Raw genomic sequence first — 22,206 nt, forward strand, 5'->3', positions numbered from 1 at the left:
TTTTGCGTAGGTATGCAAATGGTAGGTCATTTTTCTGCAGTTCCACCAATTATTTATCAATACCAATTTGATATAAAATCAGGGAAGGAATATCTTTGTTGGATTTTTAAGTCATTGTAAAATACCTTTATGTATATTGGATGAGAATCTGTGTGAAACCAATCTTTCCTTTTGCAATATAGTATATTCCAAGCACGACTCTCCCACACACAGGAAACAAGTGTATTTTGTTTAATCTTTTTGTGAACTTAGAAACGCTGCCCTCATCAGCCCTCTGCGCGGACCTGCGGGAATGCACAGGTGCCGCTTTGTACCTGTATCTGTAAATCCAACAAGTAAGCAGTACCTTTAACAGTAAAACAGAAACTCTGCCATCTAAATTTTTCAAATTCCTTTTGCAGATAAGTTTTTTCATGGTCTCATAAATTTCGTTGAGATCAACAGCATAGGCATCAGGCAGTGAAGAGAAAACATTACCCTTGTATAATGTTATGTTAATTAACCAGTTATTATGAAGTGAAGCTTTATTTAATAATAAATGATCCATAGTTCTCTGTAGAATACAAATTAGTTTCTGGTTGTTCAAGCTGAGGGCTTAAATGCTTCAGAGTTAGAGTTTTGGGCAGAACGCTAGACATAGATCCCCGACCTGGAACTTGCCTTACGGGGTTGTGATATCTCTGGTTCATAGACCCCCGTCCAAGCGGGCGCAACCATCGCAGTCCCTGTCCGCCTTTATACTAAGTATAGGGACGAAACGTATAATGCTAGCAAAAAATACAATGCAAAATTTAAAAGCACAAGCCAGCTTTGCCTCCGGGGTCTCGCCGTGCTGTTACTTATTGTCACCAGCTCTGCCATAATTATTCCGGTTTATTATTTTGTTAGCCGACTTTTACAATGCACGCCATTGATTAGCATGAACCAAGTTAAGTAGTCTGTTGTGAATGTATCTCAGACTATGTTACCTACATCTGACTTTTAATATTATGTTAGTTTAAATATCCAGGATTAGTGGAGAAGGCAATACGTGTGCATCCTGTTGCACACGTATTGCCTTCTGTTCATCTGAGACTTAAATTAAAATGTTGTTTAAACGTTTTTATGACTTATCACTGCTTCAGACTAAAGCGATAACTTGTTTCCAATTTATAGGATCTTCAGAGCATTAACAGAACCTTACAGACATGTGTTATTTTATGCGGCTCTCTGGCAACTGATGGAAAATGTTGGGGAAAAGTCCGGATCGTGTACCTTCGAAAGCTGCTCTGTTTCCTGTTTATCATCTTCATCGAATGTATTCAGTCTGAAATATGTTAGGGCTGCGTATTGGTACACCGGCATCATGTGGAATCGGGTATTTTACTTAGATTTATTCAATGTGTAGAGTCATTTAGTTAGTTTTGAAGCAGGTGAGAGGAAAAATGAGCAATGCCCTCGCCGGGATTCGAATCTAAACCCCTGATTCATCATCCACAACCTTTTAGTTCGGGCACCACTGTAGAATCGTTAGGTTTTCTTTTTGAAACAACTAAATTGAAAAAATCAGCAATGCCATCTCCGGGATTCGAACTCTGGACCTCTCGAATACGCGCCGAATGTGCTACCGTTACACCACGAAGGCATGCATAAAGGAGGCAGATAATACCTTATAAAGGTACGCTAAAATGTCTTTTTACTTTTTTGTAAATTCTTATTCTGTTGCATGATCTGTAGATTCTCGATCCACCAAGAATACTCCAAACTTGATATTGAGACCTATTCCATATGCCCATTCGTGAAGGATATGGGAATAAATAACTCAGTGTACATAAGGAGTCTACAGTAGGTTCTGTTGTCTAGCTTTGCATCTTAAGTACTAGAATAAGGCTTTTCTTGCTTCAGGAGTGAAAGGACGTTAGATAGATTTAAACGTAAATTCAACGCCATATAACGCAAAGTCTGTTTGGCTTATTTATGTACGTAAGCAGCATGAGTTTTATTAGACCTTATTACGAAAGTATTAACTGATACACAACGCAAAAATACTACTGACAGCATAAAATATCAGATTAAACGAGGTGCTTCATCTTCGCGCTAAAAAACACTCATTTAAAGACTGAATTGTTTTCCAAACCACGAGGAACAAAGTAGTAAGTGCTTTAATATGTTAGGCTAAAAAAAAAAAAAAGACTTCACGGTTGATATTACGGCAGAAACTTCTCTTGAATCTTGCATCTTAAACTGTCTTCATTGTAAAGTCGCATTAAAGGGAAAATACTCCGGAACATTCTGAATGTATTAACGCTTTTGTTTTGATGCTGCACAGGAGTCAAAACGTTTGCTTATGTCTGCTGCAGCTTTCACACTAACTGGTAGTTTCAGGTCCGATAAAAAATTGCATGAAACCTATTTCTTTTTTTGTTTTAAACTTCAATTTAAATGAGTAATATAACTAGACTAGAGTATGCTTTACCGCCAAGGGTAGCTTATTTGATCTTAGCTCTGTAATTTGTCGTCTTTCAGTGCTAACTTTATTGTCTTTCGTTAACCACTTTCCCCAGAAACGGAGCACTATTTACGATCTTGAGTAAACTGCTTTTATCAAGTTATTATTTTTTCATATTTTCACAGATATTGCCTCCTTTCTGTGAATCTGTCAGACTCTCAAAATGTTTTCTTATTTAATCAGATACATTTTAAACTAAAACACAAAGAATTCTCCATATACCACAAAGTATCATATGGGGCTTATAGAAGTAGGTTTAAAATAAAATAATAATACAGAACAATAAATAGTAAAGGATAAATTTAAAAGAAATTATAGAGTATTACAAAAATTTACAATGAATTGATTAAAACTCTCGAAAATAAACTGGTGAAAATCTTGAGGCGAGATAATATTAATATTTTTCAATGTCAGTTTCCAGATCTTTCTTTCATTGTCATATTTGGAACATAGAAGAAGCACATGTTCAACATTTTCGTCCCCACCGAAGCTGCAATCACAAAACGTCTCTGGACCCAGCATAAATCTGCTCAGATAAATTTTAAAGTTTCCATGACCAGTTCCGTTGGGTAACATTATAATTTGTAAAAACATGATGACATAACAATCTCATTTTGATGGAAGGTGAAAATCTCTTGATTCCACGGCTCCATAATACTATCATTCAGGATCTTCTTACAAAAGGATTTAGGTATATTGACAAGAATGATAGTTTCTTGCTTAATGGCATTTTTTGCAAGAAAATCGGCGCGTTCGTTCCCAACAACACCCTTATACACACGAACAAATGTACAACTAAACGAAATGCTGTTTTATCTTTCAGGTTTTTCACTTGTGTTGCAATCTCGACCATTATGTTATTAGAAGAAATATATTTTAGGGTCTCCAAGAATGAAAGGTTTTCGATAATTGTCCACTCTTCCCTTGTTATAACGAAACGAGAGCCAGTAGAAGTTTTCTAATGTTATTTTTAGAAAACATTTCATTAGTTTAGGTGGAAATTAGCACCTTAAATAAAATACAAGAAAGGTGAGTAAATTTCTCACTGCAACTGAACAGATGCATCATAAAATTCAACAGTACTTGAAAGGGCATCACTGGAAGCGTAGCATTGCAGAATATAAACTAAAAATAAAGATAAAAATAGATTTACACCAAATGAAAAAAAGAGAAAATTGAAAGGTGGGAAAAGTCATAACAAATATATAGATAAATCAATGCCCGGAGCAAAGAGGAAGTGCATTTTAAAGAGAAAAATAATAATAAAATATCAACAGTTGATATGTGAGAATCTCAAAAACGTTCAGAAGAAAGGAACTGAAATTGGTGTAATTAATTACAGAATATTTATTCGAATAATAACTGGTCGCAATTTTTGATTTGATTTGCTTAAAAACTGTTGTTGTCTCGAAAATTGGTCTTCCATGGTTAAAAGCATTAATTCCAATCCAAGTCTTCTCAGCATTTCCAAAATTATAATATCTCTTTTTATAAATGTTATCTTCAATATATGGCATAGCCATCCTTTTTACTTTTCTCTTCATTCCGTTGATTTTCTGATAAATGTTTGGTGTTTCTAACAACTTGGGAAAATTTGTTTTCCTTCTATAGAATAGGGCTCTTGGAGATTTATTGAAAGGCTACCGCCAATCTAAAGCTGCTTCTTTGCTTTAATTGTAATGCCAGTTTATGTTTTATTTTATATTTATCTTTATACTATTTTACACCAACGATTTTTCAGAGGAAATTTGTCAATTATAATTAAATGTAACGTCCACTATAAACGAACTCTCTATAACTGAATTAAAATGTAAATGGCACAACACCATTGCTCAAAGAGCGCAAGACGAAGAAAGGTTTCTAGTAATAAACATCACTCGCTTTATCATATAGTCAAATATGCTCTTTTTATAATTTAACTTTCAAAAAGCTGTTAAAAATAAAGTATCAGAAAACAAACATTAGAGAGGAATATGTGGAAAATGATATAACTGAGCATTCATATATTATTCATATTAACGCTTCTACCATATTGCACGCACTTAGAAGTCATTTGTTCCTAATTTTAAAACTTCGCTAGTAATATTGAAAACAGTTTGTGTCTCCTTAATTTAAATATACTATGAGTCTTAGAAACTAATGAGTTTTTTAACTGGTCGAGTGCAGTCAAGATGAAGTCTGAGGAATATTAAAGTAGAAACAAAAATTAAATTTGTCTTAAAGCACTCAACGAATCAGAAGTCTCATTAGTTGCATGCTTAGTTCCTTGGTCTCATTAGTTACTTGGTTTATTAAGAAAACTAAGTAAGGTAAGGTTTATTACTAAAAATAAATGTCCATTGTTTACTAGAAATAAACAAAACTAAGTGTCTTTTATTGCGTCTTTGTATAATAATTTTCACGTGCTCTTCTAATCACCATATTACATTTTCAATGTAATTTTCATCATCTTTGCATATTTGCATTGTACGAAGAATGTCGTACGTTACTTGTCGAAGAATTCGGTATGTTATAATGTCATACATGCCGTATTAGTTGTTAAGGTGAGAAAATATATTTATACGAATTTAGATAATTTAGGTGTTTGGCTCTTTAAAGCCACTGCTTCAAAATTACAGCTAGTTTTGGCTACAAAGAATGCATTTCTTTTCCTACTAATTTCCAGTAGTATTGTCTACTACGGATTTTACTTAAATAACTAGGCTAGATGAATGAAACTTAGGTGAGATTAAAAGTAAACGAACTCTTGCTAGACATACAGCAATAAAATATTTGAGCGAGAAAGGTAGAAGATGGAACTATTTTCGTATTTATGAATTCGAATGTCGTAGATACGAAAATCAGAGAGAAAATTTTAAAAGAGTAATCATTCAGAAACATTTGATTGGAATAGTGGAATCACCAGTGTCTGAGGCACTGTTCCAGTCAAATAATTTGCTTTTTTTTAATTATGCCAATTCAAAGAATGTCATTATGCTAAGTAAACAAAATTAGAAATTTCCTACGTTTACATTTCTGTATTAAACATAAGTAATAAAAGCAAAAAAAAAAAAAAAAAAAAAAAAAAAAAAAAGAACCCAACTAATAATTGCTTCCTTTAGGCATATTTACATTAAGGAAGACCCTGAAGCGATTTACAGAACATCGTATGTATCATAATTGCTACCACATTCATTATTAATAAAAGATTTTTCGAGGAATTTCTTGGCTAGTTTAGAGTATATATATTTAAGATGCAAAGTGTATTGTATTATTATGAATATACCATTATACCAAGTTCATTGCAAATTTTTCAAAGAACAATATTTTGTGCAATTTGTAACTGATTTCGATTAGTGTGGTTTGAATATGTCCAGATAGGTTAGGCATAAATAACATGTAACATAAGATGGCTATGCAAATGAGTATTTTGTTATTTGCAGAAAGATCGCTGTTTTGAACAACTATAGTACGACAAGTCTAACTTTGCGTGCTCGAAGCTTCTGAATAACAGATGTAATGTGTGTGGTCTATATGAGAGTATTAGCGAAGATCACCCCGAGATAAGGGACTTATTTACCCCAGGAGAGAATATTTCCATAAAGATATACGTTCCAGTTTATTTTTGTTCACTTTGTGAATAGAATTGCCACTTACTTTCTAACATTTATTTGCATTTTCCACTTGATTAACCAGGTCTCACATGCATGAAAATGGTTTTGTAAATGTCTTACGACTGCCTTCAGAACTGCATTTTGTGAATACACTGCTGTATCGTAGGCGTACATTGCTAGTGTAGTGCTTGGTGTAAAACCATTGCTGTCAAATGACGTTCACATAAATGTTCAACGGTATGGGCCCAAGGAGAAGCCTTTCTAGAGCACAGGTGCCAATGGCACTGATCGTTTGAGTTTCCGATTAAATTTCGAACGTAAATTTCTTATGCTTTGCTGAGTGGCAACACAAAGCCAATAAATCGCGGAGTTTTTAATCAAAAATACGTTAAATTCGCGCAAAATATAATAAAAACCAACTTCAAACAAAACTCAAAATGCGAGCTTCGAAGTGTACATGATCAGATGGAGGCCTATGTGTGTTTAAATCTGGTGGGCCTAGGTGCCGCCTCTTGTGCTGGAGCAGTGCGAGGAAACTGCTAGCTTGCAAAAATACGTACCTTACATACATACATTAAGATTGTTCTTTATTTAATAGTAGAGATAAAATAAGAACACTGCGCGTGGATGTATAGTAAAAGAAGAGAATATTAAAACAAAATGCAGAAAATATTGGTCATTTAATTAAATAATACACTTTAATTCTAAACATGTGTGACAACTATCCGCAAAACATGTGTGGTTAAAATACTTGATTTCGATTAACAAAACGCCATAAATACTTAATTACCATTTTTCCGTAAAGTTTTTGAATATTTTTGGGAAATGATTTATTATAGCACAATATGTCTTTCACTAATTGCACTCATATTTTTTGTTAAATTTACGACCCTTTGCTCTCGCTAACTTTACTGAAAATTTCTTTTAAAGGCAGGAAAAACCTATATTTTTCTCGAAACAGAATTTGAAACTTAAAGGTTTTTTTTAATCTTTTACATATTTCGAATTCGGAATCGTTTTGCTTATTCGAAGAAGCAGAAGATGAAAAAGGGGAAAAAGCATTTAATATTTAAATTCTTACACAAAGCAAAATTTATAGTCTGCTGTCAATTAAAAATGATTTACGAATAAAATTCCTTTAAATAGTTCACCTAAATTTATTAAAATGGTGCAAATCAAATTTAGTAAATTTAATGAGGCTAATTAAAGTTTTCGATTGTATACATTTTAAGAATTTTATCTCAGCGAAAGATGCCGAAGTTACAGATTAAATATTTAATATTTTCTCAGAATTTATTTTAAAAGAGAGTTTCGAATCGTCCATCTGCTGAGTATGTGTTACAAATTACACCATGAGATTACGCAGCAGCGAAGTAAAATTTACTTTTATTCTGCCTCACTTAAAAGGAGACTCAGACGCCAAAACCAGATGATGACGATCTATTGTCGAGCACAATTCAATGAGGCGCCACATTCTTTAGAGTCTTTGAAACAGGAAACGAGAGAAAATTAACTATGTTCTTGAAAAATTTCGAACCCCGGATCTTTCGATTTCTTGGCTGACATATTACCAATTGCATCATAGGAGCATGTGGTGGGGTAAGCGAAAATGTATTAAAAGTTTTCATCTATCTGCTTATATTTTGAACTATCGTCCTGTTCATTGAAGAGCTTGGCTAGAAAATTCTGAGCCTCTTGTCGAAATTGTCAGGTATGCAGACTAATGGCGCTAGACTGTAAAATTTGTTATCTGTGTCAATGGGACTCACTAGTCCTTGTTTAAATATGTAAAATAATGCAATACTAGAGAAAAAGAAAGAAAAATATATATAATACATGCTATATATACAGATTTTTGAAAGGAAACTTGATATGCTCTTGAATTATAGACAGAGCTTTAAAACTGTAGAGAGAACTTGTCCTACTTTTTACTTCCACTTAAATGCTTACTATTCCCTCGTATAACATGATTAATCATTTACAGTCACCGCGATTTCATTTTCAATAATACATTTCGTAATTTGTGTAAGTGCAAGCACACAATTTGTATTGTGGAATCAATCTTTCGTTAGAAATGTTGGTGCAAATACTGGTAGACGTGCAATACAGGTGCCAATGGCACAATGGTTTTCTCCAATGATTGAAAGAAACGGATATTCCCAAATATAGTGCTCTCTGGAGTGCTGGTGCCTATACACACACATTTTACATTCCTTCTCAAAGATCACTCTTTTATCTTAGGTATTGCATTGTTGATGATATTAAATACAGAAATCTTCGAACTTCAAAAAGCACTATCTGGATATATTTCCATATATGCTCAGGATTTGTTTTTATCAAAGTGAAGTGCTCGATGAGATTTTATCCTGAATATATTTTCAGTTTTTAAATTTCACCTTATACGCATAGTGAGAAAAAAAACTTGACAGCATAAATAAGCAGGTTATTAAACTTATGTTATACTAACAACTGTCTAGAAGTTAGCGTATTTAAACAGTAGATATAGAGCTTTATATCTGAACTGCCGCCCCGTTCATTAAAGAACACTACGAGGAAACACTACGCAGGAACGAATACCTAGCTTTCCTCTAAGTATTTAAGGATTTGGTATTCAAGCCATTATGAAATGATACTAGTGGCAGTTAGCACTAAAACTACAACATTCGCATTTCTTTCTTAAAAAAAAAACAACTTTTCGCTTTGTGTAAGTAAATTTAAACTTTCAAAAAGTTTTGAGCTAAAAAAATAATGGAATTTCAGGTAGAATTCTCAAGATTCGAATGAAGGAAAAATTGCAAAAATGGGAGAATATAAAATCTTTGCACTCTTGGTACGGCCGCCAGCAGCCACACGGATATGATTGCTGAATACTTCGGTTCAAAATGTTTACAAATACTGGATACTGAACTTGTTGAACGAACGACTTGATATTTTACATTAAATGTAACGGAAGTACGAGCCAGTTTCTTTATAACATTCAGCACGAAAGTATCCTTCCTTTTACTCAGATACCCTAAGTGTGTTTAGCCATAACATAATAAATCCAAAATATGAAAGTGCAAATGTCCCATTTAATTTTTCTTATTTAAATACTTAGGAAAATACGTATTTTTGTTATAGCGTGTTTTTGTAATTTGGCGATGTTTCCTTCTGTTCAGACAAGAAATAAAGATATCATTTTTGCTTAAAAGTTTTAAACTGCTTTGCAGATGTTTCCTCCCTTGTTAGCACGCTAACATTACTAACATGAAACATGAAACGTATTTTTTAAACGTATAAACACGCTTCTGAATCATTCTCATGCGTAAAGAAGCAAAACGGGTGCTTCAAGAAAGGTGTCTATGGCATTTGAAAAGGTTTTCTACGCAAGTTTTAACCCTGCGTGTGGCAGCAACAAATTAATTCTAAATTACTTGACGAAAGTTGTTACTACGGTTGCTTTAAATATGAAACTCAACACATGCATTCCAAACAACTGAAATTTTATTCAGTACATATCACGTTAAGTAATTTGTTTTTTGGGTGCTGGGACTCAGAAAACATTAGCTTTAAATAAACGCATTTAATAATAACCTTTGAAAACGAGCAATAAATTAAGAGCAAATAATTGGTAATACTTTTAATTATAAATACTTTTTTAATATTTATTATATCATTCATGCATTTTGATGTAAAGTTTACTATGTAACATATAGCGGTTTAAATAGATTCAGTATTAAGTCTTCTAAAATATTTAGTACGAAAGAGTGTACTTTAAGTCTTTAAGAAGATTACTAATAATTACTATAACTTAGAGTTTACTGTAATAAAATTTTCATTTCTACTAGTATTTAACTTTATCTATGCTACACTTGGCCAATCATATAATGCACAGAACCGATCGTTTGCAAAATTAAACAATACTTAACTTCATGAAAACTTTAAAATAGCTGTTCCTTGTGTTCACATATTTTGGGTGCGTTGAAATTTATATTAATAAAGTAAAGTCTAAAGTTTTCACAATGTAATAGCAGCTGTGCGGTTTTTGTTATTTTGACCGGATAATAGTTTGAAAGGCTCGCAACAAACTGTAGAAAACCCGAAGAATATATTTTAGCTGCTTCCGAGGAAATCCAAAGCACAAAAGTATTAATGAAGGCAAAAGTATTAACAAAAAAAAAGATTTAATTTTATATTAAAATTAATTTATTTTTATAATTTAATAAATTAATAAAAGGAAATTATATCCCGACTGCTCAACTCAAGACGAGTGTCAAAATTTAAAGCTCTATCGTTCGTTTCTATATCGTAAAATTATATTTATATGTTCAATTAAAAACACTATCTTAAATATGTATTTTATTTTGAGAATACAATTTTAAGCTGAAATGTATATAAAGGCTTTAAAATATTTTATTACCATAAATTCCTTTGTAAGAGTTTTATTCTATTTTGAACGCAGAGGACAAGGTGATAAGAGTTCGGAATTTTACGGTACACAGCGCTAAACTATAATTTAATTCTATTTTTGATAATTGTGATATAAAAACACTTATAAAATGTGGATAAGAATTTCAGACAAAATGATTTTTAGTGATTCATTCTGTTACCTGGATGAGTTATAAGGAATTATTGCATTCTCCTGTGCCTGCTCTTGTACGAAGTGCATGCAATCATAAAATGCATAATACATGCAATCAAAAATTTCGGGTTTCATATTTCAACGAAAATATCCATTTTGACTATTCTCACATCCAGTTTGAATATTATTTTGGATGACCTCTGTATATGATATAACGTAGAACGTTGCAAATTTCTTTGCGGGACTGCTATACATACTTATATAGGTATATAATTACAAAAAAATCATTTTAAAAATTAAAATATGAACATGCTTAGTATTTTCGCGCATTTAAGCAGCTGAAAATTTATCATATTTTGAATTTTTATATATATATATTTAAATTTAAACAAATTTAAATTCTTAACAAATACGTATGAAAGTAAAAAAAAAATTAAATTCTAAAAAAAGGAAAAAGCCAAAATAATTTAAAATAATTTTAAAAAATGTGCAAACATGTAAAATATTTAATTCTCGAACTAATCTACAATATCATTTAAATTCAGAAGCACAAGCAAATCAAGTGCAAAATCTATCCATGAAAATAAATCTACTAATTTAATAAATTAAAATTAAATTAAACAATTTTTTAAAAAATGCATATGTGAATGACCGTAGAGTAGCAATGGCGCAAAGAATATTTAATTAAATATGTATTTAAATTTAATTTTTTTAATTAAATTCAATTTATTCTTATGAAACAATTATATATATATATATATATAGAATTACGTACCCTTTTGCAACTTGGCACCAAATTTCGTCCTACTTTCGGTATTAATAGACACGTCTGCTTCAAACAATTCAATAATGATCTTGATAAATTTATTATTTTAGCTAGTAATAGATCCAATTTACCCACTACAACTTTTCTTGAATGGAAAGCTGCACTTATTAAAGAATTTCAACGTTTGCTGTTGAAGTCACCTTGTTTCAACTCTTTACACAATAAAAAACGTCTGGAGGATCTAATTCAAAAATTGCAAGATCACTTTATCATCACGAAGATTGACAAAGCAAGCAACAATTTTAGTGTTATTTGACAACAATTCTACTTCAACCTTCTGCATAAAGAGTTAAATAACACCTGCACTTACCAAAAAATCACTACCAGTGCTCAGATTCTTCTCAATAAATTTAAAGCACTCCATAAAAGACTAAAAATACAATCCCAGAAGTATAACACAGATTTGCCAATCTCTATGCCTACCTAAATTTCATAAGTCTCCAATAAAATTCAGGTTCATAGCTAATAGTACCAAAAGTTATCTCAAAGAAATAGATTTTCTCTTTGCACAAAAACTTCGTATGATACGTGACCTAATTAATAACTATGATTTTGAGGGTCTGCATTGCAACAGGATGATCTCTAGTAACGAACTAGTTCTTAAAACTATGAATTCACTTAAAATAGACCATATCCAATGCTACGACTTTGAAAACCTCTATACTTCTCTAGCACTTGAAGAAATTTTTACAAGTTTACTTGCTCTTCCAGATTTATTTCCGCAAATTTCTACCATTCTCGGCAACGAAAAATGGCAACTATTCCTCTCCAGCGTGCTCTTCAATAATTTTATTCAATTTGACAATAGCATCTATAAACAAGTGCAGGGAATCCCTATGGGCGGTAATTTTTCAAGCTCTGTCTGTGAATTATTCCTGTTTACAAAAGAATTGACCTATGTCCGTTCACTCAGTACAGAAGAACGTATCTTTTACCATTACATCTACAGATATATTGATGATGTCATTGCATTTAATAACTACAACAAAACAGAAGTAGCTAATATCTACCCTGCATGCTTAAAACTAAATAAAACAAATACAGAACAGCATAATGTAGTCTACCTTGATTTACATATTATAGATTACAATTTTATTAAAGTTTACGACAAAAGAAGAGAATTTAATTTTTCCACACTTAAATTAACTAACTGGAATTCAAATATTTCCAAAAGAGTCATACTCAACACAATTTATTCACAGCTACTCAGAATAAAAAGAATTTGCAATACTGCGAAACACTTACAAGAAGAAATACTATACTTCGTAACTATTTTGAAAAGTAACCTAATTCCTCATAAAATAATTAAAAATACCCTAACAAAAGCTGGCATTAGCCTTACCTATTTTTAGATTTTTTGAATTAGATAATGATATTTTATGCCTAAAGCCCGAAGGACGGTTTAAGATGGATGACTGATTCAGAGAATCTAATGTAAAAATGTACAGATAATTCTTGTTCCTTCATTCTCTTTCCTCCAAAATTTTGCCACTTTACTTTTAAATACTATTGTGTAAATAGTTTTAAATTTCTATAATGGCCAATTTTACTGCTTTTATTAACAAATCGGGCCTTTTCGTTTTTCATAGTAGCTTGATCGCCCGCTAGCTTGAAGAAATACGACTTTTTTAACAAATGACTGTTTTTTCCTTTTACTCTTGCTTTTGTGGCCAAGTTTTTGTAGTTTTAGCTGAATTAGCCATTTTCACTTTCAGTCACAATTTTTTTTCCTACCAACTACATGTCAGGCGCCATTTTTGAAATCTTTTCACGTTTTTCCGAGTTTTCCGACCCCCTTCGATAATAGGAGACGAGTTGCTGCTAACGGACAATCTCTTCGTATTGGCTGATGCCCACAGAACTTCGTTTCCCCCTACATACGTCACACGACTGAAGTACACAGAAGGGAATTATAACTACTTTTCAACTAGTTTTAAGAGGGAGAGCTCTGCATCCCCACAGGTCAGTTTTTTGTTTCTTTTGTTACAACTTTTTCTTGGTCTTAGCAAGACCCACTTTGTTTGTTATCTTCTTAATTTTCTTTTATTTTAATTACAGATTCTCATTGCAGATTTCTAAAATATATAAAATTGTTAATCTTTAAGCTTGCAGGCCCAGCCCGTATGGTTTTGTATATTTAGGACTAGCAGCAGACCGCCATTTATTTTTGTTTTTATTTTTATTTTTATTTTTATTTTGAATTTAGTCTAGATTTAAGATGTTTCGGAATAGTTTTAACATATTTTAACACCTTAATGTGTCATTTTGTGCGGACGCGTCGGGAAATTGGAACAGAGAATTGAGACTATTAAAATTTTCCAAGACACTTTGTCTAAATTTAAAAAAAAAATTTGTAGCGAAAAAGTTTCAATTGTCTGTTTCGGCGAAACGCGTAATGGGGTTAGCTTGATTCGACGTTCAAACAAATTAAATTTCCCTTGAAAAGTCAGTTTGGAAGTCGAGTTAGGCTAATTTACCATTTTCCGCTTACTTTTTTATCTGATTTTGTTTTTTTAATGTTTTACATGTTTAATGGTTTGATTTTCATGTGTATTAATTTTTTAAAACGTGTTGAACTTTTTGGAGCAACAGCTCCTGGTAACTTTTAGGCGAGCCTACTACAATTTCTATTTTACTTATTTTGCAGCATATTGCGCAAGATGTTTTCTAGACCAAATTGGTCTAGAAATATATATATATTTGCACTACGTCATTTCGAGAAAACTTTATGTCATATGACTCTTACGTAATTCTGGTGATGTAAACCGAACTAAAACTCAAGCAGCCAATAATAATTTTACAGCAATATTAACTATCCAATCAAAATGCTTTGAGAACCAAAACTCACTCAGTTTGACTTAAGATTTCATCCTGAACATTACGCACTTGCTTTTCACGCTTTGGCCGGGCTAGACTGCTATCTGTCTGCTGCAGCTTTCTTGCTACAAAGTAATAAAAAATGTAAACATTTTGTAATAGGCACATTTAATGTGCCGACTTGTGTGTAGCCGTAACATCTTGCTGAAAATAAAACTGAAGATCTAATCTGCATTCGCCTCCAATTTCCTAGTCATTATGGATCAACACTTCTACTCCATCTAAGTTCCTACTCCTGAATATATTACACAGATATATATATATATATATATATATATATTTGAACATATATTGTATATATACATATATTTGGACAAATATATATATACAAATATATGTATATATACATGCATATATATATATATATGTATACCTTCCCCCTTACTGGGCTTAGAAATCCTTAGCCTGGTCTTTAGTTTTACAAAAGTTGGTCGTAGATATATACTTTCAATTATAGAATTGATTTAAGTAACGAAAATATTCATGTTTTGGCAATTTCAAATTTTTAAAAAAGTTACTTTTGGACAAATAGCGAAATCTAACTCTTAATACGGTCTCCCAGTTGTTATACGAGGTATTAAAATGGCCATGTCTAGACCAAATTTAGTTTAACATCTGTTTAAAAGGGAACTCTTTGTTCAATGAAAACTGTAGCGAAAACGCTTGCCCGTTGTAGTTAAGGTAAGGCAAGACATTTTCTCTTCTAGATAAACGGAACTATTAAAACAGAATTCCTTTCAAATTCAAACATTGATAACACTGTTTACTTTTAAGAATAATTATATTAATGAAAGATATAAACGTATTATAACGCTGTAAATACATAATAATAATAACCAAAAGAAAATTTTAGAAATGACTTTTTCTTGGCCGAACTAAGCCACCAATTCTTTATTTCAAAAAGCAGAATTTGCTTAAAAACAAAGTTACTTTGATTTCCCTGGATTTTATAATAACTAAGTATACAAATAACTACGAAATCATTTACACTGAAAAAGAAATTTATATTGAAAATCTTTGTTTTACTTTTAACAAAAAGTGAAATATTTTTGTATATCGAAATCGATACTGTTCGCATTTGAAAATTAAAGAAAAAGATGAACTAAATATTTTTCAATGCCTAGATTTTTGACAAAAGTCAGTAGATAAAAACATAAAGTTGTTTTAAGGCAGAAATAAATAAGTTACGAACAAGCAGTGTGTAACAATAACATCATTAATGCTGGATCAGGATCATACATTATATAGCATTTATGATACCCGTTAGGGCATTTATCTTATTTGAAGAAAGCAACAGTCGTAGTTAATTAACTTATCTTCATTTTCGTGAATATACTTTTTATACTTAAAATACAAATTTTTTATATTTTAATTATAAGATCATATTTAAGCCATATTTGTTCTTTCATTTTCGGGAAAAAGAAACAAACATGAAACTGACAAAAGCAAAATGGAAGTGAGTAGGGCGAATTAGAATGGGGAAATTCTTCTCTTAAATTTTCGTAGAAAAAGTAAACTAAACTTACCTAAACAAATAACGTCAACAATAGATAAACCTCGTATCTGCGTGTTCCACATACCAGTTGACATGTTCGTTTTTTTCCGTGTGAGAACTCGCCACATCTGTCGTAAGCCTTCCTTCATGTTTTATTTGTTGAGTCCACTTTCATCGATGATTTTATCAAAATCAAGTTGAGAAATCTTGTCCGAAAGAAAGAACTATTTTTTAAAGCTTTAATATTTCTTATCAATAATTAAAACTCCAGCTGAATTATCAGCATCTTAACACTCTGAGGGTCTCCTTAACTGTGAAAAATAATCGCATTATACTATTGGTAGTCTTGCTATTTTTAGTATATTATTTTATTTCTGTATGGCTTTATTCTGGAATGGCAGTTTTACCGATGCTCGTTGCCCTTGTTATATATGTTATATATTTTGGATGTCAAAGTCTCCCCGCTTTCCAAATACATATGCTCCAAAAATTATCGTTAGCATTTTATGCTTGTTTATTTACTATGACAATGTTCTATTTCTTCTTTTACTTTTATTTATTTTTTATAATAGTATAGATAGTATTTTATTATAATAACATAGATATATTCTTTAAAATTTCTGGGAGATGAAATCTTGGAGGTTTAAAAATAGTTATTCTGCATTACACAAAGTTTGTCAAAGATAAAGGTGCTCATAATTTCTGTTTAGATTAAGAATTTCTTTAAAGACATATGAATTAAAAATATTCTAAACATGTAAGCAAAATGACTGCTTATAAACTACCGAAAATTCGTATTTTGCTTATTAATCAGTTTTTATAAATTTTCAATCAGAATTCAGTTTAAACAGTTTATTCCCTAAATTGATAACAGCATGGAAAAGAACTCAGCACATTTTGCTAAAATTAAAAACCGTTCGATTTGTAAGAAAATTCAATTACCGCAATGATTTTTTATCAGCAATTACTTCTTCTAAACTTTCAAACTTCCCGTCTTTCAGTTTCTGGTTTTAGGGAGCACGGTTCACCATACGCTTCCTTCTATAGCACAGAAATTTCAAGAAAAGAAAAAATTGTGGTCTTAATATCTCTCATATATCGTTATGTTTTCACAATACATAATAACACTTCCAAAAAAGTTCTTTCCGAGAACGTGACGGAAGTTAATCAGGCAGACGCTACCAAAAGAAGAGAACATCTGGAGGCGCGTGGAACTATTTGTGAGTTGAGTTGAGCGGCCAGAGCGAAAGCATCGGCATTCTGATCGCAGCGCCACCTAACGAATCGGTCGGCGATCGAAATTGAAAATCGTTATCACAGTCATATCTTCTGTTTCCTCTGTTTTTCTTTTTTTTTTTTTTTTTCCTTTTTTCTTTTTTTTTCTTTTTTTTTTTTTTTTTTTTTTCACATCCGCATTTTTCAGTTTTTGCAGAGCGAAGGATAAAGCATATGTTCTTCAAAGATGGATTAAATCGGTAGGTTTTGAGTAAAGTGAGTACCTTGACATTTATAGAGATTAGGAATAAAGGGGCGCATCGGTAATAAAATTCGGATTTAATATCAAAATCCTCTTTTATCGGAAAGTTAGAGTAGATACTGAATAGATTTTGCAAACTCAGCTTTATATTTTATTTTATTCCACGATTGCGTAGCAGAAATAAATGTGGACACTATAATAATCTTGAGGGATTTACAAAATTAAAAAAGTGATATATTCATGTTTTGGTTTTGCATATGGAGATTTGTAAAACTAATATAATCATTTAATTTACCTAAATTGTTTTCGAGGAAGGTTAGGAAGAATAATTGTAAAAATTTTAGAAGTTTTATGATTGCCAAAAATTAACAGCAATTAATAGTTATAAAGCCAATTAGCATAAACACTTTCTAGATGCTAGTCATTATGCTATGCTTTCGGAAATTTTTGAATGAATAATTATTTAACTTTTTGAAATTCGAAACTTCATTTGGAAAATACTCATACGTCTCCATGTTATTATAAAAGGGAAGTTATAGTTTCTTTTAAATGACTTGATAAGGGGAAAATGAGAGGAAAACGACATGCCAAATGAAAAAAAAAATTATCGATCCACTAAAACCTTTCAAAATGTCATTATTTTCAAGGAAGGACATAAGACCATATTAAAGGACGAGGATTAAATTATTAAAGGACCATATTAAAGGATATATAAGATCTATATTCGGAAATAAAAACTTATAAAGCTTTTATCACTCATAATAGTACAAAAGAAACCACATTTTCTCCTTCTTTTTTCCCCAATGAAACTTTTTCATAGATATCTTTCGCTTGTGCATCAGATTTCTTGAGAACGTTTCATATCCATAAAAATCTTTAAGTCTACGTTAATAATATCAGTTCTAATTTTTTTTTATTTCACACATTTCTGAAATCTATTTCTGTCACTTAACAAAAAAATGTTCGAATTTCTCTTTTTTGTTCTCATTATTAGCGTATGTTCCTTTTCCATCATTTATTTTGCAGCAAGTGAACAAGAAGGTATTTAATATTCGAAACTACGGCTTTGCATATTTCCTCACGCTTTTGTTTCGCGCCGAAGTTTGGAACTTTTTGTTAATTATTTTACCACTGGATAATATAATGCTACTTTAAAATACGTAAGACAGATCGTGTTCATTTGCACCTTATATAATAAAAGTCATGTTTCCTTTAAAGCAGTTTCTGCTCATGTTTGATATCACACCATATCATGATCTCAGTTCAACATAGTGCATCACATGAAAAATATTGAACATAAATATCGTTGAGCTTCTACTACAAGTCATTGCGTATTCTTCTTACATTCTATTTAAAGCAATTTCTTAATTCTCATTTCAACAGTTTTAATTAATTTATATAGTTTATTAAGAAATAAATACCTTTCATATTCAGAAAGTAAAAATGTTTAGACGGTACAGATGATTTTCGTTAAAATTTAATTTTAATTTAACTGTTTCCTAAAATATTTCCCCGAAAATTGATAATTTTAAAATTTAAAATCAGCTGTCCTTGAGAATCGGAACTTAAAATTTTCTCATAAATCTCGAAATTTTCCCTAATTTTTGGAATGTATTCACTGGTTATTTATTTTGAATGTTTTGTAGTACAGTTTCCTGAAAGACTGTCTATTCTGTCACCTGGAATCGAAATGGAATCTTTACGTTATCGTAATTGACTCGCTTAATACTAACATGACATAGGATTTTTTCCTCTGATCGAAGGAAATAAAGAGCTCTTGCTGAAATCCCGTCTCTTAAAATGCATTACTGCGTCAGATGTTTCAAAAACGTATCAACTCTGTTTCCAACATAGCACAAACTCTATTGACTTGGATCATGTTACTTTATTACTGTTGCAGGGTCTGATAAATATTTATGTTTATTTGATTATTTTTTGGTTTCTGTGTATTTTTGACGTCATGCACTTTATTCATTTATTTAATTTCTGTAGTAATTGTAAACGTATATTTTTGTCTAATCCAATTTGCAGCATTGTATTGCTATTTTATTTTTTATATTAAATTATAGAACTCGTAATTTTAAATCATCAATCTTTAAACTGCGGAAATAACATAATTAAAATGCATACTCTAGGAAGAAATTCTTCTGATAGGTATTGAAGGGGGTGTACTCCTACTGTGCTAATGAAAATCCCCCCGGGTTGAGCTATAGTTCAACTGCGTCAATCAAAATTTCTTCCCCCTGCTGCCTACAGGGTTACAATTTAACTTTTCGAAGCCAACTGAGGCAACTGTATCTAAGAAGAAAATAAAAATAAATAAATAGAATTACATATCACAAAGAACAAGTAAAAATATCTAACAAGCAGGCTAATTACTTGAATAACAGTAATAAATGCGAGAGCCAACAAAGCAAATAAAAGGTATTGGTAAACATATATATTAGCATTACAAACATCTTTCATTTATTATAATAATATCATAAATAAAATAATTATAAAGATACAAGTTATATTGTAACGTAAAGAACCTATAGCGTAAGATAAAATTGCTCGAAAATATAAATATTAAATTATGAAAATTTTATCATCAATAATGAATAATTGCTATTATGACTTTCATTTACAAAGCGCGTTCTACATTAGCTGAATTTTATCGACTACAAGAAAGATTTAGAACTATTTAGAATTATATTTCAGCAACATTATTATGGAAATTATTTTTATATTCTACAAGGTTCATACGATTATAACTTCAATTATATCATAAAATTATTTTGTGAAGGATTCTTTTATGGAAAGTATATCGGTCTAGATTAACAAATGAAAAAATAAAGCAAATACATTTTGAATATTTAAATTTGTTATTTATAATTAAAATAATGTTTTCTAAAATTTATATAGATCCCCTGCGATCCCTAGGCATAAATTCTGTTAAATTTTTCTGAAAGAGAATTTTCCTTTTCTTTCAGACAATTCAGGTGATGCAATGCGTGCTTTCAACGTTTATGTACCATTCTTGTTTTTATTTATACTCTTGTTTTCTTTTATATGCTGAAGTAACGATGTAGCTATTCATAAAAGTCCTTCTGGAGCTCGTTAAAAATGGATCAGTCATAACTTTCGTGACTATACGTATTTAACTACAAGAAATAAAATTCGTCTCCTTATCAAATATAAATTACATCTAAAACAGATCAAGCAACTTCTGACAAAGTTATGAAACAATTCTTTATATCATTATCTGAATATTATTTATTAGAATCAGTATTTCTAAAAGTATATCTTATTTAATAAATTGGGTATTACGCTTTCCATAGTATCTTCCAGTACAGCAGTTATTAATGTCTGTAGCTTAGTTTTACTGTTCCGCATGTGACATTACGTCAAGTCATGAAGGTGTGTTTCAAAAAGAAAGCTTTACACTGCGTGCAATATTTAAACTTAACGTTTCCCGTGCTAGGCAAACGGATATTTCTCAGGCGTGTGGTATGGTATGTTATTTATGATCTTAAATTTGTGTTCCAAATTAAAAGCTTTAAATACTGAAACTTTTAGATTTTATAGTTTCCTCATTCAAAATCTACTGTTTTGAACAGACACATTATGCTCAAATAGAGTTACCAAAAAAAAAAAAAAAGTAATAGTAGATTGAAGAAAAAGTAATAAATGCTTTTAATCATGAAATGGCACTTCGACTAAACAAATACACAAGTGGCAATCTTTTTGCTAGTTAGAAATATAAATTTTAAAATTTGAAAAAAAATCAGTGAAAGAAGCATTTGTTTTTAAGTTTGTTAAATGACTAACTTTTATCTTGTCGAAATATCAAGCGAAAAGACCTAAAATAAGCCTAAAAACCTAAAACAAAAGATAAAAATATTTTAATGTTCTTGAAAATGCAATACAAATGTCTCAAAGGAAGCGCAAAAGAAACAAGAAATCGAGGTGCATTTAAATTGCTTTTCAAGTTATAAAGCTAAAAATAGCTTCCACTTCTACAACTTTTAACTAATTCGGCAAATGCTAGGATAGAATTTTATATCAACTGACATAAGGCTTACACATCAAAGAAATAAAAAGTTCAATATTATTTTTCAGACTGCATGATGAGAAGGAAAAAGACGAATGGATAATCATGCAGTTGATAACTAGATAAAAGACGTTTTCTTCGGCACCTAAATGAACACAAGTCACTTGAATTTATGATACAGACGAGACATCTCACGGAACATTGCCAGAACATATACTGATATTTAAAAGTCAAAAAGCAGTTGGTTTAAGAAATTGAAGGTATACGTTACTTTTCTATTAACGTGCAATATGGATTTAGCTATTGCGAAGACAGCGCTGGTTATTGACAAAAGCAGGAAACATCGATGATTGAAAGGAATCAAGAATTTATATCCAGTTTACAGTAACTTCAAGAACGTTTGGGTGGCAAATAGTATTTTCACTTCTTTTCTTTTGAAACAGAACAGCAAACTGAAAAATAACAAAAAAATAGCTTCACTGTTTAGATACCTGCACAGTGCACACATCGTTCTGGAAAACACCAGTATCTCATCCCATAAATATAACATCTAATCATTCTGTCCTGAATTTTAGGGTATTACAAAAGCTTTCAAATGTCATCATGCAAAAGATGTGCAATAAATGAAGAAGAGAATTTAATTTTGTGAAAATGCAAGCTCTTCGAAGTTGAAAAATAAGCAGATATCTCTGCTAAAGACTACGCGTATATTATAGTCAATGCAGGGGGTTAACCTTTTAAAATCAGTTAAAACTGTTTTCGAAAATATGGCTTTAACATAGAAGAAGCCTCAGAGGAATTGCAAACTTTAGCTAATGTTTCGGATATCAGTAAGGAATGATATGAAGAAGATTTA

The 22,206-nt window shown here is 31.1% G+C and overlaps 1 protein-coding gene across 2 annotated transcripts in view; it reads right to left on the reverse strand.

The window, feature by feature from the left end:
- The window catches only part of LOC118194091 (putative cationic amino acid transporter), a 415,734-nt gene extending 398,384 nt beyond the window's left edge, over positions 1-17,350 (reverse strand). For both annotated transcript variants that reach the window (XR_015043044.1, XM_085823803.1), the window contains exon 1: positions 15,872-17,350. Coding sequence is in view for 1 of the 2 variants with exons in the window: in XM_085823803.1 (XP_085679929.1) it covers positions 15,872-15,989 (118 nt within the window). In the remaining variant the exon portion in view is untranslated. The remainder of the gene's footprint in view (positions 1-15,871) is intronic.
- Positions 17,351-22,206: the final 4,856 nt, after the last annotated feature.

The sequence above is a fragment of the Stegodyphus dumicola genome, chromosome 1, assembly GCF_044657685.1.
Source record: "Stegodyphus dumicola isolate Sdum_Otavi_A_Nest chromosome 1, ASM4465768v1".
NCBI lineage: Eukaryota > Metazoa > Arthropoda > Arachnida > Araneae > Eresidae > Stegodyphus > Stegodyphus dumicola.